The sequence below is a fragment of the Lynx rufus genome, unplaced genomic scaffold (genome assembly GCF_022079265.1).
Source record: "Lynx rufus isolate CCGP_SWC_20201006 ecotype Redwood Valley unplaced genomic scaffold, mLynRuf1.p SCAF_18, whole genome shotgun sequence".
Lineage (NCBI taxonomy): Eukaryota > Metazoa > Chordata > Mammalia > Carnivora > Felidae > Lynx > Lynx rufus.
The window spans coordinates 4,688,811-4,714,552 of record NW_025814832.1 but is presented as its reverse complement, the minus strand read 5'-3'; the positions used below and the strand labels follow the sequence as shown (position 1 = coordinate 4,714,552).

At 51.9% G+C, this 25,742-nt stretch overlaps 1 protein-coding gene across 3 annotated transcripts in view; it reads right to left on the bottom strand.

Moving 5' to 3' along the window:
- The window catches only part of MYO18A (myosin XVIIIA), a 102,951-nt gene that overhangs the window by 72,223 nt on the left and 4,986 nt on the right, over positions 1-25,742 (bottom strand). For all 3 annotated transcript variants that reach the window (XM_047080709.1, XM_047080703.1, XM_047080704.1), the window contains exon 2: positions 16,833-17,911. In XM_047080709.1, coding sequence (XP_046936665.1) covers positions 16,833-17,831 — 999 coding nt within the window. In that variant the 5' untranslated portion in view covers positions 17,832-17,911. The remainder of the gene's footprint in view (positions 1-16,832; positions 17,912-25,742) is intronic.

Here is a 25,742-nt window from a genome sequence, read left to right as displayed (position 1 = left end):
CTTGGCTCTGTTACTGGTGCTGGGCCAGATGCAGAGCAGCGGGAGCAGGGGTGGGGGGAGCAGGCTACCCAGGAGGCTCCGAGGAGCAAAGGAAGCCATTCAGGCTTTCAACTAGCAATTACTTGTAATACCTCAAGGTGAACACTGTGGGGAAGCACGATGCCTGCTTCTTTTTCTGTCTCTTCACAGCTAGACTGTGAGCTTCCTAAGGCAGAGGTGATATGTGTGTTGTTCATTGTTAGGTCCCTTGCACCTACCTAGTGCTTGGTACATAACTGAGCGAGTGATTGCAACAAGAGAAAGCAGACATAGTTCCTGACCTCAACAAACATACAGACCAGAAGAAGAGATAACAAATGTACCCAAACAATTATAATTCAATCTAGAATCTGCTCAACGCTCCAACAGGACCGTGGATAATGTTCTAGGAAAATTCAGAGGCAGAGACCTTTTCCTGTTGGGGAGTTAGGCAGACAGCTTAGGGGCAGCTTGGGGCTGGGCCGTGAAAGATAGAAGAAAATCTGTAATGTGGAGGTGAGGGAGGAAGAGAATTTCAGGGTAAAGGAGTAGAATAAGAGAAGGCAAGGAGTTGGGAAAACAGACAGTAAGTTTGGATGAAGTGTAGGACACACATAGGTAAACGACGAGAGACAAAGCTGGAAAGGTAGGTGAGGCCAGATCAAGAAGCCCCATCTGCCACAGTAGACAGGCATTCTTTCAGCTGCCCACTGTCCACTCCTCCAACCTCTGAATACAGCACCCTAATTTTCCCTTGGGGACCTACCCTAGCATATGACTTGAGTCTGGCCGATGAGTGTATCATGTCCCCAGACTATAGGGATGGGTTTGTGGAAGGCATGTGAACCCAATCAGTATCAAGGACATATCACGAAAGTTTGGGATTACTGAGTCACACACTTCTTTTCCCACAAGACCTGAACCTGGTGCTGTGCCATTTTGTCACCACTTGTCTGAGGACGGAGCCAGTATGGAAGATGAACTCAGAGACAGAAAAGGCCTGGGTCCTGTTTCAGCCTCTAGGTAAGACTGAGCCTATAGCTAGTTCTACCCCCTGCATATTTCAGATGTTTGAGCCCATGCATTTCTTCATTTTAAACCAGGTCAGCTGGGCTCTGTCACTTGCAACTCAAAGGGCTGTACCTGAGGAAAAAAGTAAGGTAAGCGGCATAAGGACAAAGCAGACACATACTGAGCACTAGCCATGAGTCAGGGACAGTGTTACTCGTTTTCTTCACAAAACTCTAGGAGGTGAGTTTCTTCACAAAACTTTTGCCCATGCAAAAGAGGAACTGCAGGCTGGGAAAGCAAGGCTTACAGCGGTTAAATAACTTGCCCCAAACCACACAGATAGTGATTGGTAAGGCCGGGGTGAGCCATTCCGACTCCAGAGCCAGCTCCTTCCACTCTGTCTCCTGCCTGGAAAACAGTAGGAGTCACAGCAGGTTTCTGGAGAGAGAAGGGGCATGATCAAACTGTGTTTTACGAATGCTGATCTAACAGAAGGATGCTGGGAAGCAAAGGAGGCTGAAAGCTGAAAGACCATTGGAAGTCAAGGTGAGGGACAGAAGAAAGATGGGCAGAGTGTTGCCCTGTTCTGGCAGTGGATGGGGAAGAGAGGGTGATTCGAGACAGAGACTTGGTGGCTACGGGGGAGGATGGGAAATGGGCACGAAGTTGACGGGGTTGGGAAGAAGATCTAAAGCCTCCAAGGTTTCAAGCTGTCAAGATTTCAAAAGAACAGCGTGAAGCCACTGTCCAAAACAGGAATGTCCGATGGAGGCTGATTTAGAGGGAGATAGCTTGAAAAACACTGGGCCTGAGGTTCTATTTAACACCCTAAAATAATACTCATCTGACCCTATTTGCCTCCCTAGTTCTTTAAACCAAAACTCCCGGGGTGCCTGGGTGGCTCAGTCGGTAAGGCGTCTGACTTCCACTCAGGTCATGGTCTTGCGGTTTGTGAGTTTGAGCCCCGCATCGGGCTCTGTGCTGACCGCTCAGAGCCTGGAGCCTGCTTTGGATTCTGTGTCTTCCCCTCTCTCTGCCCCTCCCATGCTCATGCTCTGTCTCTGACTCTCAATAATAAATAAATGTTAAAGAAAATAAATTAAAAAAAAAACTCCTTTAGGGGCGCCTGGGTGGCGCAGTCGGTTAAGCGTCCGACTTCAGCCAGGTCACGATCTCGCGGTCCGTGAGTTCGAGCCCCGCGTCGGGCTCTGGGCTGATGGCTCAGAGCCTGGAGCCTGTTTCCGATTCTGTGTCTTCCTCTCTCTCTGCCCCTCCCCCGTTCATGCTCTGTCTCTCTCTGTCCCAAAAATAAATAAATGTTGAAAAAAAAAAAAAATTAAAAAAAAAAAAAAACAAAAAACTCCTTTAAAAAAAAAGTCTATAAACCCTATCTCCAAGTAGATAGTTATCACGTAGTGCTTGTATTATTACTAATTTGCAAGGTATAAAATGTCATTAATAGAACTTATTTAGCCCCCTCAGTTAGGGGGCATGCACGTTTCAAGCACTCAGCCCTTAGAGCTGGAGGGGACCAGCCTCCTGGGGGAGGAGGGCTCCCCATCACTCCAGGGACACCCCAGAGAGCAGTTTCAGAGTTCCTCAGCACCAGTGCCTTCTCTCTCCTGGAAAGGATGATCTTTTATTTTTAAAGTGTGTGTGTGTGTGTGTGTGTGTGTGTGTGTGTGTGTGTAACAAATGGCTTCTCTTTTATGAAATAACAGTGTTAGTAGGCAGTGCCTGGTAGTCTCTGAAGTACAAATTTTTTTTTGAAATTTTACTGGACGTCAATGATGAGCGGATCCCAAAGTGGAAGAGGACAGAACCCCTTTAAGAACAGGGATGGCCACAGGGACGGCAAGGAGCGCTGAGAAGTGTAACCTGAAGTGGGGAAAGGTGCAGGGCTGGGCCCAGACACTGCTGCCCTCCAGGTGGTCGTGGCTGCTGGGAGCCCCAGGCCCCCGCCACCCTGGGCCCGCGCTTCCCGGCCCAGCCCAGCCGCCGGCAGACGCAGGGGCGGAGTCGGGGGAGGGGCCAGGTCCCGTACCAGTGCACATGCGCACATGCATCCAGAGCCCCGGGACGCACCCGCCCTGCAGCGCCTCCAGAGACCGGCAGAGGGCGGCCTCCCCCTTCTCGCCAGCCCTTGCTGCCGAAGCCGCGGGATTTCACCGTCGCAAGGCTGGCGTCCAGGCCACGCCCCCAAGAGGCGTCCCCCGGGAGCTCAAGACAGAGGGGGCTGCCGCGGCAAGATGGCCTCTCGCTTTATCCTGGAGGGATAAGGCAAGAAGGGGCAGTGATGAGCTCAGCGCCGCCTTTGTTTTAATCGTCGCTCCATTCCCCAAACCCAAAACAGCCCTGCAAATAGTAGGCACTCAATAAATGCTTACTGCTGAAATAAAATGGATGAATGGATGAATACATGAATAAACAGAAGACTTCCAGGGAAGCTTTAAACATGTGTGCGGGGGAGTGGTCTGAGACTAGCAGTCTAGGAAATTCCGGGGAGGTGGGGGCAGCCCCAGATCACTACCCTCACTACCACTTGCGCTTAGGGCTTGGCAGTCCCCTAGGCCCTGCCTTAGCACACCCAAAGGTTTGCTCAGAGCCTGGTGACACCACACCATCTCAAGGGCACAGAGCCCAAGTGGTGACGTCTGGGCTTGTCCTCTCTGCTAAGACTGGGAGTCTGTCCCCTCAGAGTCAGATCCTGGCTGCCTGCAGGGACCACTCCAGTAGGGCTGCTGCTCCCGGAGCACTCTGGGCTGCGGGGGATTTCCTCTTGGCCCCTGGGGATTTCCAAACTGCCTCTGCTTTGCCAAGCTCCCACAAGGCCAAGGGCCACCCTTGACGAAATCCTCCATACCCTGCCCAAATCCCACCCAGACTTGGTTAACTTCTGAGTCTACCAAATGTACCACACACACAATATACCCATCCCCACCCCCTCTGGCAGACATGAGAGAATAAGCATAATGAACTATTGTTCTCTTTTTCACATAACTGACAAGTCTTCTCTATTTCCACAGAAGAAAAAAAGGAAAGCCAGCTTAAGGGTCAGCCGCACGGATTCAAATAAAACATCAGTAAGATCTTCCTGGGTGTGAGAGTTGGAAACCTATGGTGCCTATTCTCAAAGTCAGGGAGACTGCTTTCAAGAAGCATCCGGTTCCTCCAAACACTAGACACTCAATACATGTTTGAGGATCTGTGTGTTCACCTCTGGAGGCCCTAATTGGGCCTGTTTCTAGCGTCCTTTAAAGTAGAAATAAAGTTCAAACTCACTCTCTGTAGAAGTAGGAAGAAAGAAGCAAAAGCTTCTGCTTTTCCTACCAACCCACCACCTCCACATTAACAGCCTTGGTCAAATCCACTGGGGCATGTGAGCACCTGTGTGTTACAAAGCTGGGCAGAAAACATGCTTGGCAAGGTGGGGAAGCACTGCCCCAGTTGTGGCACACAGCCACGGACCTGTTGGCCCCAGGGCATCAGGATTCCAGAGTTGGTGAAGTGTAGCAATTGCCAGAGTGGACAAGCCTTCCTTCCCGATAGGAAGGGAAAAGGCCAGCATCCCCGGCCTCATCAGGGGAACTGCGAGACGAGAGAAGCCTTCAAGAGCACGCCACCATTTTTTTCTGAGAGCTATCTGGAGCTGCACTGTTCGGTGTGGTAGGCACGAGCCACGTGTGGCTACCTACATTTAAGTTAAATCGAAACAACAGGAGGGACGCCTCAGTGGCTCAGTCGGTTAAGCGCCCGACTTCGGTTCGGGTCGTGATCTCGCGGCTTGTGAGCTCGAGCCCCGCGTCGGGCTCTGTGCTGACGGCTTGGAACCTGCTTCCAATTCTGTGTCTCCCTCTCTCTCTGCCCCTCCCCTGCTCATGCTCTGTGTCTCTCTCTCAAAAATAAATACGCATCAAAAAGAATTTTTTTTAAATAAAAAAAAAGAAACAATGGGAACACTTTTGATTAAATGAAAACCAAAAAAAATTTTTTTAAGATTCAGTTTCTCAGTCATGCCAGCCACATTTCAAGCGCTCAAGAGCCACATATGGATAATGTCTACCAAGTTGGAAAGCACAGACTATTGAACATTTCCATGCTGGCAGAGTGTCCTATTGGACAGGTCCGATCTAGAGAATCCCCTTTCAGCATGTCCTGGTCTTCCTTGCCAAAGACTCCTTCAGGTGTTGCCCCCGACCACCTGCTGTTCTCTCCCGCCCCTGCCCCAGAATCTGCTTAGACTCCTGTCCCCATGTGCCTTGCCTTGACCCCTAGGCCTCAGAAGAAATGGGGGAGGGGGAGACAATTTAGCCACAACTTAACAACCAGCCAGGGAGCAGAAGCCAGATGCAGAGGGGCTGAAAAGGCAAAGCTGAATGGAAGCCAGCCCCCACTCCAAGGCATCCCAGGCCTGGGAGAAAGCCCCTTAGTGCCGCACAATCGTTCCTTGTTTCTGCAGAGTCTCTGGACCATGCATGGGTAAGACATCTGGAATGTAGTGGCCTGAGGGCTTCCCCACACGACCCGCTGCCGGACTCATCTGATGTTAGTGCTCCAGAGAGAGATGTCCCAGCAAGACCCTGAACTTTCAAGGGCAAATGAGGCCAATAAAACCTTGTCCTGAGCAGCATGCCGGGAGTCCTGCCCATGGGGCAACAGGGAACGTAACCGGGCACCTCTCTGCGTCACTCGCTGAAAGAACCAAATGAGGAAGCGGGGGAGGAGGACATGGTAGAGAAAGGAGCTCAGGGCTCGCTTGCCAGGCTAGAGTGGCTCCAGCAGGAACAAGGGAACAGGACACGGATCTGACAGCAATCACATTCTATCACAGGCACTTCATATGAAAGGTTTGCTACAGTAGTTAGAAAGTCCAAGTGCGAGTGTCTGGGCAGGCTCATATGTGTGATGACGGAGCAGAGAACAGACCCAGGAACTGGTAGGTTGGGACTGCCTCTCTTTTCCGTGCCTCCATTCTGTCCTCAGTTCTTGCTTAGCTCTGATCCAGAAGCAAGGCAGGCGTGAAGAAGCAAAATAAGGTGTAGAGAGACCACAAAAAAGTAGAGTCTGGTGGTTCAACTGGAAAACAAGTCGGTAGGAAGAAGCCTGGTATTCCAAAGTGGTTGGCGTCAGCCAAGAATTTGACTGGAGGCAGTCATGGAGAAAGGGAAAGTGGCACAATTTTAAAGATGCATCAAACTACAGACTAGTTTGGAAGCCCAGGGGAAAGCCTCAGGACATGCTCTGTGGCTACCTCGTGGCCCTGAGTAAACCTGTGGACAAATCTGGGCCCTGTTTCCCTATCTTCACCTGGAGGGTAAAAGCGCCATTCTGGGGACAAGAGTGAAGCTCCCTGCCCCCCCTTCCCCAGCAGGGCTGAGTCATTAACAGGCATGTGGCATTCCTGTGGGCAGATGGCCCATCAAACTCCCAGGCACCAAGTACCTCCCAGCACTTTAGAGACAGATTAATGATGATGACAACGCTATTCTAAGTGATTTGCATGTATTGATTCATTTACTCCTCAAAGCAATCTTACAAGGAAAGTGCTATTACCATTCTTATTTTACAGATAAGGAAAGTGAGGCACAGAGAAATTAAATCATTTGCCGAAGATCACACGGCTAGTAAGTAGCAGAGCCAGGATTCGAACCCAGGAGTCCAGCTCCAGAGTCCATGTTGTACCCAATATACACCAACGTATTAACAATATATACATAATCATCTGCAACTTCCGATTTGTGGGCCCTTCTGCCTATGCCTCCCGCCTCTTCTTTCCCCTCCCCAAATTTGCTGAAAACAGTCCCTACAACCAAAACCAGCCCTTCAATCCAACTTCCTATTTGCCAAGCATCTGTTTCTATAGCAACAACAAGATACGCAGTTTTTGGATTTTGGAGAGAATGAGTAGGGTGGGGAGAACAGGGGACGCTTGATAGAATGGGTTCGTCTTTCAGAGGCACAGAGAGACCTGAAAACCAGCGTGCTAAGGAAGACACAAGGGCTGGGAGGGGAACCCAGGGCCCTGACAGAAACCAGAAAACTCTGCCTTCCCCTGCCCCAGAGACCAAGTCCTCTGGCCTGGACAGAGAAGGTGAAGGCAGGTTAGAAGGCCTGGAGGCTGATGGTAGAAATGCTTTGGAAGAGTCTGAAAGAAAAAGATACCCGGACTGAACTTTACAGTGTGTGTGTGTGTGCGCGCGTGCGTGCGTGCGTATCCCAAGCCATTTCCCAACGAGGTGTTCTGTCACAAAGCCTGGTTCTGCTCCACAGGTCAAGGCCAAGTAGCGATGGGTGGTGGCGAGGAACAATAAAGCAGGGCTGGAAGAGGAGCAACAGACAGGCATCCGCGTGCCTATGTGGGGCGGTTCACCTCCCACCAGCAAGGGTGAGAGTATTTGGGGTGGGGTGGTCAGGCTGGTGCCCTTCACCTTCACCACACCTAGGCCTCATTCCAGCCTGTCACCCCCAACCTCATCTAAATATGAAACACCTGTCATTGTCCAGAAATCCTGAGGCCAGAATCAGGATTATTGCAGGCTTCTTTGCCAGGCAAAGCCAAGTGCTAAGGGGAACAGGAATGTTGCTGGTCACTTGATTCTAGGAAGACAGCCCATGGCAGGGCCACAGGCTTCTCGGGAGGGAGGCCCAGTTTCCCTTTGGCCTCTATTGAACGTGATGCATGGCCAAGTGATTAGGGACTCGACCTTACCCTGTGTTTGTGTTCTTTAGGTAATCTAGGCCACCCGCAGGGGAGGATCCAAGGCTGTGCCAGGCCCAGCACAGGCTGCGTCCCCAGTGCCCGCAGTGCCAGGCGCACCGGCTTCCACAGCCTGGATAGCTCCAAGGAGGCCAAGCTAGGAGATGCCAGCCACTCAGGCAGGAAACCTTCTGCTGTTCTGCTGCCGGCTTCTGCAGTCAATCCCACAACCAGGCTGGTCCACAGATCTTCGAGAAGGCAGGGGCCAGGAGAGGCAGGAGGCAGGCTCCCGGCAGGGAGAACCAGCAGGGAGACAGTATCAGATTCTTCTCCTCGCCCTGGCCCTGGAATCTCCAGATACCTTCCCCATGATGCGATGGGGCTGGCCATGAAACTGGGTGTCACAGAGAGTCATGACCGTATCATCCTGCCTGACAGTGCTCTCACTGCTTGGCCACTAGCCCATGCCACCCCGGGCTGAGATCTATCTTTTTGCAGATGTCTTCTGTTCTAGAGAAAGCACAGGCTTCCTGATCACAGGGATGGCATCTTCAGGCTTTGTCTTCTACAGAACCAAGCCCACAGGGTGACACGGAGCAGGTGCCCTTCAAGGCTTCCTGACATCCCACCGTGATTGTGTCAAGGCTCCAAGGCCATTTGCATCTGGCCTTCCTACAGCCCAGAGCCATGTACCCTCACCCCCCCGCCCCAGCCCTCTTCTGCCCAGAGCCAGGGGCGGCCTCAGTCTTACTGCCAGGAAAAAGAGCCCGGGAGGTGCCCTGTGAGAAATCTCCCCTCCCTGTGGGTACCCTGCGCGCCATAGGGCCTGGCGGTGAGAGAAGCTGGGGAGGGAGAGAGGAAGTGAGTCAGCTCCTTGCAGAAATGGGAGTGGAAGGGAGGGGCCGGTAGAACTGAGATCAGAGGGCAAGGGGCACAGAGGCCGGAAGGGTCGCTAAGAGAGGGAACCAGGTCCTGGAGGCATTATGGGGCCGAGAGAAAGGGGGACAGATGAGGGTGACAAAGCCAGCAGTGTTACCTCCTGCCAAGGCTGGTAGGTCCCCACAGGCCAGAGAACCTGGGTTTGGCAGCCCACGGCCCCACCTGAAGATGGAATCCGAGGCGGCTCCCCTTCCTGACTCACCGGCTGGAGGAAGTGAGGCTTGTGGGATATGGCCAGCCACGTTCTCTCCTCACTGAGGAGGAGTTTCTGGTCCCCAAGGCCTCCCACTGCTTCTCCTGAGCTCCACAGCTCCAGAAGCCCAGGTTCCGCCGGACCCACAGGAGAGACAGATGTTTGCATTTCCCATGGAGGATGGGAATGAGGCCCAGGCCCCAACAGGGGAGCCGTTGGGGTGCCCCAGCACGCACCCTGGCCCTCTGTGGCAGCCCCTGCCCATGCGGAGCTGTCCCCAGGCTCCAGCTGGAATCTGTTGCTCTGACTGGGAAAAATCCTTGCTGTGAAAATTCCCAGCCTGCTGACATTCCAGCACGCAGGCAGCGCAGGGCAAGCAGCAGAAGGAAAGAGGAAGCCTTGATCACTGCTGGGCCACATCCTACCTCCTCAGAGACCTGCAGCCAGTAAGACAAGCACATTTCTCCAAGGTCCCCCGGGCTGGGCACAGAGTGACTCCGTATGCCCCCAAATCTGCTTCTCACCCAAGCCTGGTGCCTTCCCAAAGATACCAGTGCGGGGCCAGGAGACAGGCCGTCCCGTGACCCTCCTCCCAGAGCCCCTTCCCTAGGCTCCTGCTCCTGGCCGCCCAGAGCCCATCTCTCCTCCATTCCTGCGGGAGATGCTGAGACGCCCACAAGAAACTGAGTCGGGAGTAAAGGTAGCGGGTAGAACATGGTGACGTACTGCAGACGCAACACCAACGCTAGTTGGGGGAAGGGTTCTAGAAACCAAAACTGCGGTAAATGCAGAGAGAATGGGAAACCACTTCCTGGCCAGACAACCATCTTCTTTCCTTCAGCAAATATCCAACAAATATCACTGAAGGTCTCCAGCACTGGAGACATAAGATAACCCATTAATCGCAATCTTGGTGAATGTTATGAAGGAGAAGGATGCGGTGGTGCCAGGGTGCAGACGTGACATCTGAGAAGGTCAAGGAAGGCTCCCCTAAGGAAGTGACATTCAAACTGGGGCCGATGTGTATGAGGGCGTGAGGGTGGGCAAGGAAAAGTCTTATCGACATAAGGAACAGCAGGGACTCAATGGAAGAAGCCAAGCTGCACACCCACTACCCGCTAGGCCTTCTGCCAGGCCATGCTCCTCGCCTCCCCCCCACAGTGCACACCAGGAAACAACAGCGTGCAGCCCCTATGCGACAGAAGAGGACCTGTTCTTGGTCAGAGGTGACACTCTGGGGACCCTGCCACCCCGAGTATCGCAGAGGTCAGTACTAGCGTCAGCAAGGGCCAAACAGGAGAGGGGCACCATCCCTGCCCCCCAGGGTCTAACAGGGGAGATGTGTAAGGGGCAAAGGGTGCCCCTGCCCCTCCTCCAAGGGACCACAGCCAAATACTGCCGGGACAGATGCAGCCGCGCTTTCTAGTACCTCTCCCAGCTCCCACCAGATTAAATCCCACCTGCTGCCACTCGGGCTCTCTTCCTCTGGCTAATCCTCTGCAGAGACAGAGGGACAGTCACCCCCTCCTGCAGCTCACCCTCCACAGAGCGAGAGCAAGAGTGGCCACTCTTCACTTCCCCTTCCCTTCTGGAGGAGACGCCTACAGGGGCCGCAGGAATCAGAAGGACGCAGGCCTGGGCCGGGCAATGGATTTATATCTAGATGCTGCGTCCTCTGCCCCGGACAGCACACCAGTGAGGTGCAAGGAGCCGATGCCCTAAGTTCAACTCCTCACAAGTCAACAGCCTTGGAACCTTAGGCAATGTACTTATCCTTAACCTCTGCGTAAACGGGTATCCTCATGTATGAAATAAAGATTATCGTAATACCTATCTCAAAGGGGTGTTGGGAACGTTAAATGAGTTAATATATGTAAAGCAGCTAGAACAGTCCTAACGCCAGCCACGACCCTCATCTTGGCTATTCTCTCTCATGCTCTCCCCTCAAGGCATTTCTGCTCAGCGGAACCTTTACCAGATCAACTAGACGCCACTCAGGGAGCATGCATGCGCTCGCTGGGCGCCGTCCTGGGCGCCACCCGGGACGCGGGACAAACACCCTACACTCCTCCCTACACCAGAGTCTGCAAAGCGGCCGGGCTGCGAGTGCCAGGGAAGCATGTCACTTCCCGATTCTGAGAAACCGATGGCGGGAGATGAAGGCAGCCAGAGTGGTGACCCAGGTCTGAGGAAACAGTTTCCCAACCAAACGGGAGCCAACAACTGGGGAAAAAAAAAAAAAAAAAAAAAAAAAAAAAAAAAAAAAAAGCTTTGCTGACACTGTCCCCTGTATTTAACAGAACAGAAGCTGCTGCCAAACACCACGAGGGGACTCTGGGCTTGGCTACCCACCGACCCCCCCCACCCAAAGTGCACAGCGGGAGGGGGGCAGCCAGGAAGATTCCACGCCTTCGCAGCGCCTGCCTGGCACGGCGGGCGCCCCCAGCGCTGCTGGCCGCCTGGGGCACAGCGTACCCACTGCCCCAGACTGACAATGGAGGCGCCAGGCAGCCCCCTCCCCGGCTGGGTCCCCGGCCCCCACCCCCACCGACGCTGCTCTCCACCTCGGGCCACAGTGAGGAGAACCCAGCGGCTGAGCGTGGCGGGGTGGCGGGAGCGCTGCTGGCAGGCGGACCGCGTGCTTGTGGTTTCTGGGAAACGCTGTAGAGATCTGCAGCATTTTTAAAATACTTGTGTTCCCACCCGCCACACACCCCCCTTCACCCCACTCCTCACCCACCCCTAGTCTGGGTGTTTGCGTATCTGGTATTTTCCAGAACCATTTCAATGTAAATAAGAGATGAGAAGGGAGCTGCGGACAGGGTGGCCAGGGGTACTGGGGGGGGGGGCACAGGGGCTCTGGCCAGGGCCAGAAGGGGCCGGTGCAGACCACCTCAAGTCAAGGCCCTGCCCCCCCGCCCCCCCCCCCCAGGGCTCCAAGCGGTGCCTGCGAAAACAACAGATGACCATGACATGTGCCCACACCCAGTTCAATGTGGCCTGGGCACTGTGCCCACCACCCACGGGCTGGGTGGCCAGGGCACTCTGGGGCTGCAGTCTGTCTAGCAGCTCACGGGGAAGAGGGCAGAACATGCCTCTGAGGACAGAGAAGGGAGACCTAGCGGAATGGAAATGACCTAGTCCACCACCCGGTGCTGCTGGTCCCATGCGCCCCACTAATCCAGGATAGGTAACCCCCCAAATGCTCCTAAAGACCTTTCACTCACGAGTTCACATGCCCTGGACACCTTCCCACTGGCCGCCTCATTATCAAAAGAACTCAGTCTGAGTTCTACTCTGAGGCCTCCAGCCAGAGCTCTCACATGGTGAGACTCCGATGTCAGAAGTACCTGAAGCTTTGGCACCAAATGAAATAAGAGTTTTCTGTTTAAAATGAACCAGCAAAAAACAAAAACATCTCTGGGGATCATTTGGAGTAACATTAGGGAGAGAGCCGTTCTAGAACACTGAGCCCGGGCAGCACCCAGCACCTCCACCACCAGAAGCCCCTGGGAAAGCCCATTGCTCAGAAGCTGGCCTGGCAGACCTGGAACAGCAGACTTTTCAGTCTCTCCTTGAAATCCTGCAATCCCCACTCCTGCAGGTACCACCCCCGCCCCCCACCCCCGACCCCACCGCCACCACCCAACCAGGGTCCTGGAGACAAGGTTGGTGAGGGTCATATAGCTTTTGCCCAGGGGTCTAGGGCTTCCTGGAAAAGGGGCCCCTGCCCTTCTCCCAGATGTGGGCAACCCCGACCGGCCAGTCTCCTGCCAGGCCACCGATGTCCCATCTGCAGGCCTGAGCACCCAGCATCCCAGCGCTTCCTGCAGCTGGCTGTCTTTGAGGACAGGGCCACAGGGACAGAGTCTGGACAAAAGCGTCATGAGTTCCCGTTGGAAAGAAAACCTTACGAGGAGCACAGATGGGAAAGCACTAGGATGGGTTAATTAAGGAAACTGCAAAATTACCTTCCCTGGATGGCTTTGGAGCTTGGGCAGAGGGAAAGGTACCAATCTTCCTAAGCGTTCACTATCTGCTGAAGTCCACAAATGTGGTTTACACAACTCTACATAAGCAGGTGGTTTACACAGACACGACAACCTTTTTAAGGAACCTCACAGCCCTATAGTCTTTGAGTACAAACCCCACCGTCCAAAGCGAGAAGAAACTGAATCACAGATCTCCGGTAAATGCCTGAGAGCTACATAGAGCCCAGGGAGGTAGACCTGACTGGGAAGGGGTGGGCGCCTTCTTTTACATCCACACCTCTCCCCTCCCACCACATCTTCGAAGCTCAGGGAAGTAGTGCTTTCTGGGTAGGCGTCCCCTGCAGGCTAGCTCCTTGGTGGTGGGGGGAGGGGGGGCAACCACATTAGCCAGGGTTTAGCCAGCTGGGCTTCTCTGAGCTTAGCAGAAACATCCTACACTCCTGCTCCCTGCGATGGGCCCACAAGGATACAAACAGAAGGGGCTGGCTCTTCTCTCTCCCAGGCTCTCTTCCTTCTCAGTGGGCCCTTGACTTTCCCACTCAGATTCATGGAAGAGGAGAAAGGAATGTTGATCCAACTGGGGTTTTAAGATCCTCATTTGTACCAACACCAGACTCAGGGAACGCTTCGCCTTTAGACAATTTAAGAGTAACTGATCCCAAACCAGATGGCCCAAAACACTTTCCCTGAGAAGCCAAGGAAATAACTTAGCATCTTCCTCCAAAGACGCATCCCACTCGACCCCTCTTCTCCTCCATCCCCCACACTGGTCGGTCACCAAGACTACACAGTCCCTCAGTTGCTCACGTCTGATCTCTCTCTCCATTGCCCCTGCTTCTCCCCAAGCGCAGGCCTCCATTCATTCTACTAAGATGACGATAGGGCCTTTGCTGTTTTCCCCATGGCTGCCCTTGCTACACCCAGAAGCATTCTTCATGAGCAGCCAGAGAGATTTTCTAAGATCTGTTCCTATCACTCCCTGAGTGAGCTGCTTCTTGTCCTCTGGTTGAAGTTCACATTCCTTAGGCTGGCTCACAAGGGCCTTCGTGACCTGTCCCCTGCTTGCCTCCTCTGCCACTTCTCTCAATACTCATTCCCCCATGCAATGTCCCCCCAGCCTTATTCCCCAAATGCGTCATTCTCTCTCCAGCCTCAAGGTCTTGGCACGTGTCTCTTACGGCCTTCCACTTCCACCTGCCTCTCTGGCATCCATCTCCCACCTGGATGTCAGCTTTCCCAGTGATCGCTCCCAAGACTGTACTTAAAGTCCCTCTTCTGTGCAGGGCTCCCTAGGGCCCCGTACTGGCCCCTGTTGGGGAGCCTCTCAAATGGCATTGTCATCTGTTACTTGACCATCTCTCCCACCAGACTATGAGTTCCTTAGGGCTGGGACTATGTGCTGTCACCACTGGATCCCAGGATCTGGCCCACAGTTGGTGCTCAACAAATGTTTATTTAATAGATAGGTGAGTGGAAGAATGGAGGGCGGAAAAGAACTGCTCCTCCCAGGCCTGCTGAGTGATTTCCATCAGGCCCCATGTCTATCCCACTACAGTGGCTCACCCCTACTCCCAGTGGAACCTTGCTAGCAGCTACAGGGACACATGGAGGTGTGAGCCAAGCACTCCGGACACACATCATGTGAGAAGGAAACCCGAGGGGCTGTCTCTCCCTGGGGCCTTCTGAACAGGCCACGGAGAGGAGCCATGAGGCCTGGTCTCCATCTGTGTAGCAGAAAGAGAACAGATGGCCGGCCAGCTCCCTCAGAGCTCCCTGGGGACAGGCGGTGTGGACACAGTTGATGGATGACCTGACGGGCAGGGTGGCCGCCAGGAGCTGTGTCCTCGTGGGGCCAGAGTTGTCAGGGTGCCCCGCCTGGGAGCCCAGAGGAAATGGGAAGACTCTTCTTGGCATGGAAGTGAGCTTAGAACTGCTGCCAAGGAAAGGAGCCGGAGCCGGAGCCGGAGTGGGAGTGGGAGGAAGACGAGGAGATGGAGGGTGATAACTGCAGCCACTACAGACCCACTCCAGGCCTGTCCCAGGAAGCCAGGATGCTGGGCTCACTCTGCTCCTCTCTGCTGGGGCAGGAGTCCCTGCCACCTGCCAGGCAGGGGAAGCTGGGGGCGGGGGAGCTTCCTCAGCTCTAGGCTTCTCACTGTTCTCTCAGATGGCTCTTGGGAGACTCGTGAGGGTAGCATGCTCTGTGGAAGTCCTCTGGGCACTTCTGCCCTTGCCCCACAGGGGCCAGAGCAAGCCAGGGTCTTGGGGATACCAGCTGTAGTGTGGAATGTACCAGGGTCTCCAAAGCTAAACCATCCACTTCCCCAGGAATGGGGGGAGCAGCAGCTAGCTGGGAAGGGAGAGTAGCCGAGAAATACGAGATGCCAAGAGGATCCCTAGGCTATAAAGAGAAGACTAAACAGCATCTGGGATGCCAGGCCCAGGGCCCCACAAAGGCCTGTGCTGTGGTTCAGCAGGGAGCTGGCAACAGTCCCCTAGGGGACTCATTCTTTAAGAAGAAAATTCCATCTGTTAAAAGCAATGTTAGCCTGGGAGAAAGTAGACAGGCATGGCAACATAGCATGGGCTTTGGTTCTAAGATAAAGACCACTCCCTCTACACTGTGGTTCCCTGAGCTCAGTCTAGTCTGGTGGCTAACACACAGTAGGTGCTCGCTGTGAGTTTCCGGAATAAATGAGGCCAGGTCCTTCCGCGGATCCCACAACAGCCTCCCTCCCATGCACTACCCCTTCCTGACTAGCAAAACTGCCTGACCTCCACCAGGCCCCGAGTAAAGGAAGGTCCGGAACCCAGTTCCAGGGCTTCCTGCCAGACTCTGACCCTGCAGCTCCCAGGCCCCCCAGGCCATCTGAGCATCCACTTCCCCTCCCTGAGAGAAAGCTAGGACCAGGACTCTGCCTGCTTCCTTAGCATTTCCTCCCACTTCTGACTTGGACACATCTGGTTGGTCACTTAGTGCTGAAAGAGGTCCCGGCCAGCCTGTGTACTGGTCAGGCTGCAGGCACCAGAGCTGGGCAGTCCGAAAACCTGACAGCTGGGAGGCAGGGATGGCCAGAGGCCAGCTTGTCCTCATGTGCTGTCTCTAAGTGGAACATTCCAAACTGATATGTAGCCACGCTATAGGTGGAGTCAAAAGACCCCTGGGCTTAGAGATCGTTGTCCCCCTGGAGACCCGTTCATACATATAATCTAAATCTCTTCTACTCCTATGTCACCCCTTCCACTGCTGTTTTGAGCGGGGTCTCACGGATAGTCAGGTCAGACTATTTCTGTAGGCTTGATACCTGTTGTATCTCCAGGGTGTTTTCTTCTTCCAGGAGAGGTAGTAATGACTCTTGGAGCCCAGGTGATCTTTATAAATCAGGTCCAGTCACTCCCCCCAACCCCGCTTCAAACCCTACAATGGTCCCATTTCACTGGGATAAAATCTAAATTCCTATCATGACTTGCAAGGTCCTCCATGATCTGGCCCCTGCTTATCGCTGCAACATTACCTCCTGTTCAACTCCTCACTCAAGGGCAAGAGGAGGTCTGAAATCATCTTACCCAAGAGCTAGCAAAACAGCTGCACATCCCAGAAGTTCCACGACAGCCCTGATTTGAAATAGTCCATCTTTTTCTTTCAAGTCTAGTATCTAAATAACACGGAAATCCTACGTTTTACTCCAGATACCGGGCTGGACAAGTAGTCCGGACTGTCTCTCATCTGAAGTGGCACGTGTTACCCTCCACACCCCAAATTAGGGCTCAGGAAACATGGTGCCCAAACCCTGAACCCTCGCATCAAGAAGTTTGTATCACTGTGCACCAGCCCCTGCTAAGGTCGCTCCTCCCTGCGGGCCAGGTAAGTTGTCCCTAGGGCCAAGGAGTGGCGTGACTTCAACTCCCGAGTACCCCAGTCATCCGCCCAAGCACACTTCCAAATCCCTGCTCCCCCGCAGCTGCCCAGGGGGACACTCACATCGGCTGGCTCCCTGCGGGGTCCCTCGCCACTCCGCAGCCAGCTCCGGCTCAGCTCACTGAGCTCCGGAATTGGTTGCACCTTGAGCCGCACACTGTCCCCAGACTGCCGGATCATCTCCACGATCTCGTCCCTGGACTTGCTCTCCACGTTGTGCCCATTAATCTCCACCAGACGATCACCCGGCACCAACCCCAGGGCCAGGTCCTTGGTGCCCGCGCCGGGCTCAGCAAAGTGAACCACTCTCCGGTAGACCTGGCCCTCGGGGCCCCGATCCAGCATGGTTGTGCGGCGCAGGGAGAAGCCGAAGTCTCCAGTGGGCCGTCTCTGCAGCTCCAGCTCCCGGAGGGCAGGCGGTGGCAGATGCACCACGGGGGGCAAGCGCAGGTCAGCCGGGAACCTTTTAGTCACCAGCTCAGGCACTCGGGACCGGGGCCCTGGCCGAGGGATGCCTGCGCCGGGATGCTGCACCAGCTGTCCCTCTAGAGTCCTCGCCTCCACCTGCGGGGACGGGGCCGCAGAGTGCTCGGAAGGGGTAGAGGTTTCTGAGGCACTCTCATCCCGACTCCGCTGGGAGAAGGAGAAGCGTTTGACAATCATCTGTGAGTTCTGCTTGGCCAGGGAGCCAAACTTGGCCGCCCGCTGCAGCACAGAGCCACGGAAGCTGCCTTCCTCACCCTTGAGGTCATCGCTGGAGCTGGCGGTGCTTAGGTGGCCCGAGTCCAGGATGACGCTGCCCCTGTTGCTGTCAGAGTCAATGTCGGTCAGGTGCAGGTCGGAGCCACTGGCCACCTTGATGGGGATGGGGTTGGAGATTTCCAGGCGGGTCTTGGACTCACGCTTGGAGGAACGGTTCAGATTGAAGAAGCCACGACGCAGGCTCATCTCCTCCAGGCTCCGCAGCTCTGCTGCCGACATCCGCTCCTTCTTCTCCTTCTTCTCCTTCTTCTCCTTCCGCCCGCCATCTTTGTCCTTGTCTTTCTTCATTAGGTTAAACATGGTGGGGTACAGCTTTTGGGGGTGGCACCCCTGGGGGATTACGGGTGCTTAGCACAGGGCCCTGGTACCCCGCCTCGCTGCTGCAAACAGAAACAGAGAGAGAGAAAGAGGTTATTCGAGAGGAGCCTCTTCCTGTGTCTCCAGTGCAGACCAGGCCAACTAATGAGCACAGCTCGTGGTCGCTGAGAGCTAGCTCCCTACGTGCCAGGTGCTCTGTTTTATACAATACCGTCTCTGTTAAGCCAGTCGTCATAACACTGCTCCAGGAAGGTCTGTGATTACCCCCATTTCACAAATAAGGAAACTTGAGGTTCAGATAGGGTTGTAAAAGCCCAGACTCCAAAGTCTGTCATTGCCTTTAATCCCTGATAGGTGTACACAGAGGTGGCGTCTGGGAGATGTGACCTCCTGGCAAGAGGGCGCCATCAAGCTAACCTGGTACCCGACTGAAGATTCAAACACAAAGGCCATCACCTCCCCAGAGCCAATAGCCCAGTAAAGCAACAGACATCACAGGCTATTTGGCTCTTTCCTAAGCCTGTGATCCCCACGGAAGCAGCCTTAGCCACCGCCTGACAGAAGACCTCAAAGAACCCACCCCGATTTGATGGCTACCACTTGCCGGGCACTTTACACGCATTACTTCATTCGAACCTCACAGCATCCCTGCACGGGAGGGATCATTATCTCTACTTTACAAATGAGAAAACAGGGCTCAGAAAATTAAGTATGTTGTTAGTTGTCACACAGCCAGTGAGTGGTAGTGGTGGGATCCCATGGCAAATATTGTTTTCTCTCTAGGTCCTCGGCGCCCAAAGTGAAGCGGGGAGGGTAGGGGAAGTTCCACACTGAGCCGAGGACAGACAGCTGAGAGGTGGGGGTGGGTCTGCTGGATAAACAGGATCCTGAAAAACTCATATCCTTTTCCCCAGACCAACAACTAAATATAGCCTGGGGAAGAAAGTCGTGGCAGCCTGAGAGAGAATGCCAGCTCCAGGGCACCTGTGCCTACGATGCCAGCCTTCTGCCCCTATGCCCACCCGACTGGGGACAGGACTGAGCAAAACCTGGTGGGGGTGGAGTTGCAAGCCAAGGAACAAGTTCTAACCAGCAGCGAACAAGAAGGAGAAATAGGCCATACTGCCTAATTAGAAATTAAATGTAATTTTTTTCTCTCTCCGTGAAGGCCTCCCCCTCTGAGTTCTAGACACGGGACTGACAAGCTCACTCCTTCCAGCAAGGACCTTCTGCAAGACCTGGGGAGGCCTGTCCTGTCCGTGTACCCCACTGCCACAATCAAGTAAGGCCCTCCAGGCTCCTCCATCCCATGGATCCCTAGCCCAGGTACAATGCCAAGGATGACTTCAGGCCAGGAACTCCCAAGGGTCCTGGTGCACCGGCTAATTGCTTCCTCCAACGTCCAGCACCCTGACCCATAGGTTCCTGCGAGACCAGTGTATTCTTCCTAGAGCAGTACTCTTCACAGAAATATAATTCAAGTCATATGTGTAATTTAAAATGGTCTCGGGTGCCTGGGTGGCTCAGTCGGTGAAGTGTCCGACACTTGGTTTCAGTTCAGGTTATGATCTCATGGGTCCCTCATTGGGCTCTGCACTGACAGTGTGGAGCCTGCTTGAGATTCTCTCTCTCTCTCTCTCTCTCTCTCTCTCTCTCTCTCTCTCCCTCTCCCTCTCCCTCTCTCCCTCTCTCCCTCCCTCTCCCTGTCTCAAAATAAATAAATAAAATAAAATAAAATTGTCTAGCAGCCACATTAAAAAAGGTAAAAAGAAACAGGTGAAATTAACTTTAATGATATACTTTAATGTAGCTATATTCAAAACACTGTCGTCTCAACATGTGATCTTTCTGAAAAATATTGAGGGGCGCCTGGGTGGTTCAGTCAGTTAGGTGTCCAACTTCGGCTCAGGTCATGATTTCACGGTTCGTGAGTTTGAGCCCTACATCAGGCTCTGTGCTGACAGCTCAGATTCTGTGTCTGCTTCAGATTCTGTGTCTCTCTCTCTCTGTCCCTCCCATGTTCATGCTCTGTCTCTCTCTGTCTCTCTAAAAAATAAACATTTTTTAAAAATTTAAAAAGGAAAATATTGAGATATTTTACTTTCTTTTTTCCATATTAAGTCTTCAAAATCCAGTGTGAATGTCATACTTAGAGCACATCTCACTTACGACTAACTACATTTCAAGTATTCAACAGCTAGTGGCTATTGAACTGGGCAGCACAATTCTACAGAAATCTTTAATTGTAGACCATATCCAAAGAGATGGGGAATCTGGCCCAGTTACTAGCTCCCTGTGGATCTAACAGGCACCATTTCCCCCTCTGACCTGTTTCTACCTAGTAAGACAAAGCTCCTTCTGAACCTTTTGGTTCGAAATGCTCCATGCACAGTACCTGGAAATAGGAAGACAGGAAATCTAGGGCCCAAGAAGTGCAAAGCCAGGGGCAAACTTGTCCTGCGGAGTCTGGACTGATCTGGGATGGGGGAGTACCTGACAGCAGGCATCCTCTCTTATGGGCTCTATTTTGACATGGGGAGTCTCTCTCTCTCCTCCTCAACACTGATGGAGTGTGGCACAGACATACCATATACCAAGACATGGGATCTTTGGCTGGTCACTGCCCACCTTACCCTTCACCCATCACTTCCTGCACTGTCTTAAAAGGCTGATTAAAAAAAATTGGGGGGGGGGGGTGGGGGCGCCTGCGTGGCTCAGTCGGTTAAGCATCCGACTTCGGCTCAGGTCATGGTCTCATGGTTCGTGAGTTCGAGCCCCGCATCGGGCTCTGTGCTGACAGCTCAGAGCCTGGAGCCTGCTTCAAATTCTGTGTCTCCCTCTCTCTCTGCTCCTCCCCTGCTCATGCGCTGTCTCTCTCTCCTTCAAAAATAAATAAAAACATTCTTAGTGTTTATTTATTTTTGAGAAGGAGAGAGCAGAGTGTGAGCAGGGGAGGAACAGAGAGACAGGGAGACACAGAATCCGAAGCAGGCTCCAGGCTCTGAGCTGTCAGCACAGAGCCCAATGTGGGGCTCGAACTCACGAACCGTGAGATCATTACCTGAGCCTTAGATCATGACCTAAGTTGGATGCTTAACTGACGGAGCCACCCAGGTGCCCTTTAAAAGGATGATTTAGAAAATGGCTCCAGGAGCGCCTGGGTGGCTCAGTCGGTTGAGCGTCTGACTTCAGCTCAGGTTATGATCTCACAGTTTGTGAGTTCGAGCCCCATGTCTGGCTCTGTGCTGACAGCTTGGAGCCTGGAGCCTGCTTCGGATTCTGTGTGCGTCTCTCTCTCTCTCTCTCTCTCTCTCTCTCTCTCTGCCCCTCCCCTGCTCGCACTCTGTCTCTGTCTCTCTCAAAAATAAACCTTAAATAAAAAAAAAGAAGATGGCTCCAGGGGTACCTGTGTGGGAAATGAAGAAAGAAACCCACCCTGGGGACTGGAAGGACACAAATGAGTATCTTGGCCTCAGCCTCAGCCCAACCACGCAGAACCCAATGCCTACAATGCTCTCCCCCCAAGACACTTCTTTTGGTCTTCAGTTCTTACTCTGCTATCCTTCCCCAACCCTGGCTCTTTGCTGGGAGCTAGACACCTGTGTAGCACCAACAGAAAACAGGTCCCAGAATTCTAGAACCTTCGGGCTGGAAAGGTCCCTGAGAAGTAATTTAATGTAAATCCGTGTCTTGGCAAAAGCTTGCTCCTCGCTGCGATTGTGACAGGCAGGAACCACACACCATCACAGCAGTAGCACAGGAGACAGCGCTGGCCAGGAACGTTAGCAGACCTGGTATCTAGGCCTGGATCTGCCAACAAATCGCTAGGGGACCTTGAGCCTGTCACTTTGCTCAAGGTTGGGCTGGATAATTTGGTCTCTTGTCGCTCAAAAATTCCAAACATCTAAGTCTCTTGTGGATAGAGGTTGTTCATTAACCTTCTGCCAAAGTTACTCCTCTCATCCCAACCCTGGAGCCTTTGGAGACTGAGTCCATTTCAGCTCTTCCCTCATCATCCCTGTCCTGCCACTGTTAGGCACACAGCTCACAAGGTACCCCTTCCCCACTGTCATCCCTCCAAGCCTGTCTGGGGCTACCTGCAACCTCCCTGTCCGGGTCAAACCTACAGTGCAGCCGCTCCTAAGCTCCTCAGAGCTCACGTCTCCAGAGACCTGGGCTCTGTCACCTTCCTGTGGACCTTGCACTTTTCACCATCTCCCACCCTCAGGTTCAAAGTCTCCAGCAGCAATGACATCAGGATCTTCCCACTCTTCACTCTGGGCTGCAGTTTCTACCCGCCTCCCCTTGGTCTCTTACCCTCTCCAGTGAAGGTCACCTTAGAGTTTTCTGACCTCCTTCTCTGTCTTTCTCCCCTCATCCTACTCCAGGAGGCCTTTCCTAATTTTAAGTGGAGGAAAGCTATATATAAAAATTAGGGTATGTCCCCATATCATCTTGACCCTACTACTAACCCGATCAAAGCAAAGTACAATCGACTGACTCAACTCGGCTGCCTTATCACTTTAAGACAGAAAGCATTTTAAGGGCAAGGACCCTTCAACTCAAATATGCATCTTGCAGTTCATCAACAGGGGAAACAGTTTCCATATTCACACAATGGAATACTATTCAGCAATAAAAAGAGAAAGCAACTACTGATACAACAGGGATGAATCCCAAAAATACTATGTCAAGCGACAGTAAAAGAAGGCTTTGACATAAGAGTACATACTGGTGAGGCTCATACAGTACATAGAGATGGTCCCTGACTCACAATGGTTCGATTTACAATTTTTCAACTTTACAATATGCACACATGAAAGTGATAGGCATTCAGTAAAAATTATACTTCGAATTTTGAATTTGGGTCTTCTCCTGACCTAGCAATATGCAGTAGGATGCTCTCTTGTGATGCCAGGCAGTGGTCCTGATCGGCCACACAATCACAAGGGTAAACAGCCGATGTGCTTATAGCCATTCTGTACCCACGCAATCACTGTGGGTTGTTTTTTTTTTTAAGTTTATTTATTTATTTTGAGAGAGAAATAGTGAGCATGCAAGCGGGGGAGGGACAGAGAGAGCGGGAGAATCCCCAGCAGGCTCTGCACTGTCAGCACAGAGCCGGATATGGGGCTCGAACCCACAAACCGTGAGATCATGACCTGAGCCAAAATCAGGAGTTGGACACTTAACTGAGCCACCCAGGCGCCCTAACCATCCTGTTTTTCACTTTCAGTACAGTGTGCAATCATTTACATGAAATATTCAACACTTTATTATAAAATAGGCTTTGTGCTAGATGATTTTGCCCCACTGTAGGCTAATATTAATGTTCTGAGCACAATTAAGGTAGGCTAGGCTAACCTATGACGTTTGGCAAGTTAGGTGTATTAAATGCGTTTTTGAGTTATGATATTTTCAATTTACAATGGGTTTATCAGGAGGTAAACCCACTGTCAGCCAAGGAAGATGTGTATAGACAGAACTAATCTGCGATGAAAAAAAATCAGAACCGTGATTACCTCTGGAAGGTGGGGAGGCGGGTAGGGGTGGCCATTGCCTGAGAAAGGGCATGAGGGAACTTTCTGGAGTGATGTTCATGTTACATTACCTTGATAGGGATTTGGGCTGACGGATGTATACATGTGTCAGCAGTTATCAAATAGTGCACATGAGGTTTGTGCATTTCATTATGTGAAACAGGCACTCAAAAGAAAAAAAGAACTGAAAACATATACTGCAGTCTAGTTAATGATACATACACTAAAGTATTGGGGGCAAGGTATACTGATGTCTGGAATTTTCTTTGAGATGTATCAAAGATGTAAGACGGTTTGATGGATGGATCAAGGGATAAATATGTGATAAAGTGAGGACAGTAAAGTGTAAATTGTAGAATCTAGGAAGTCGGAGGGATATTCACAGTAAAATTCTTTAACTTTTCTAAATTGTGATAAAGTGTTGGGGAAAATACATATCTATCAAGTACCTACTAAATGCAAGAGAAATGAAACTAATGAAAGAGCTTAGGCTTCAGATGTCAGGTAGCAAACGTGGGACCAATTCTGAGGTAATAGCTATGCAATCCTGGGAAAGTCACTTAATGCCTCTGTGCCTCTGTTTTCCCATTTGTAAATGGAGATAATAAGAGTACAATAACAGGGGCGCCTGGGTGGCTCCAGTTGGTTGAGCATCCAACTTCGGCTCAGGTCATGATCTCACGGTTGGTGGGCTCAAGCCCCGTGTTGGGCTCTGTGCTGACAGCTCAGAGCCTGGAGCCTGTTTTGGATTCTGTGTTTCCCTCACACACTCTCTCTTGTGTTCACATGCTCTCTCTCTCAAAAATAAATAAACATTAAAAAAATTGTTAAATAATAGTACCTACCACATAAGGCCTGGGGACTAAATGAAATTGGTATATAAGTCCTCCATATAACACCTAGCCCAGGGTAAGCCCTCAAGAATGGTACCCAAGCATAGCAAGGCACATTCTTATCATCTAAATGGGACAGTAGACAGAATAATAAAGTACAGAAATGACTATCAGCCCAAGTGTGACTAAAATAAGTCTAAACATAAAATCTTAGTGCCAGACAGAACCTTTTTTTTTTTTTAAGTTTTTAAAGTTTATTTATTTATTTTGAAAGAGAAAGCATGCACGCATGAGCAGGATAAGGGCAGGGAGGGAGGGAGGGAGAGAGGGAGAGAGAGAATCCCAAGCAGGCTCCGTGCTATCAGTGCAGAGCCCAATGTAGGACTTGAGCTTACAAACCAGGAGATTATGACCTAAGCCAAAGTCCGACGCTTAACCAATTGAGCCACTCACGCGCCCCTGGACAGAATCTTTGTATGTGGAAAGTAAAGCCCAAAGAAGTGAAGGCAATCCAATGAGCACATGGCCAGGCTGGATCACACTGGCTCGAGTCCAGAGGCCCCATGTAGCTACTGCCGAAGACAAAGCGCAAGCAATTCATAGATGCAGAAATATGAAAGGCCAACAAACACAAACAGGTATTCAGCCTCAGTCATATCACAGACACATGAAATGAAACAGACATGCTATTGTTCACTTATCGGGTTAGTAAAAACTACCATCATTAATAATGTCAATCAAATAGAAGATAGGAAGCAGGGTATCTGCTATGTGTTGTTGGGAGTATAAATTGGTATAAGGGCAAGTTGGTGGTATCTATGAAAATATTTAAATGTACATATTCTTAGACTGGGCAATTCTACACATAGGACATCTACAGATATGTCCACACAATAAACATGGCTGATCTTTGCATCATTGTTTGTAATTCAAAATTCTGTCGATACAAAGATCATATCACTAGGGAAATAGCAAGATTAAAGAACCGGACAGTTAAAAAGAATGAAGGGGCGCCTAGGTAATTCAGTCGGTTAAACATCCGACTTCAGCTCAAGTCATGATCTCATGGTTCATGGGTTCGAGCCTCGCATAGGGATCTGTGCTGACAGCCTGGAGCCTGCTTCAGATTCTGTCTCCCTTTCTCTCTCGGCCTCTCCCCTACTTGGGCTCTCTCTCTCTCAAAAATAAAAAATAAACATTAAAAAAAATTTTTTTTTTAAGAATGAAGGTTTGTATATACTAACCTAGAAAGATTCTATTCTATATTAAGTGAAAAACTCGGGGCGCCTGGGTGGCGCAGTCGGTTAAGCGTCCGACTTCGGCCAGGTCACGATCTCGCGGTCCGTGAGTTCGAGCCCCGCGTCGGGCTCTGGGCTGATGGCTCAGAGCCTGGAGCCTGTTTCCGATTCTGTGTCTCCCTCTCTCTCTGCCCCTCCCCCGTTCATGCTCTGTCTCTCTCTGTCCCAAAAATAAATAAACGTTGAAAAAAAAATTTTTAAGTGAAAAACTCAAGTTGCCAT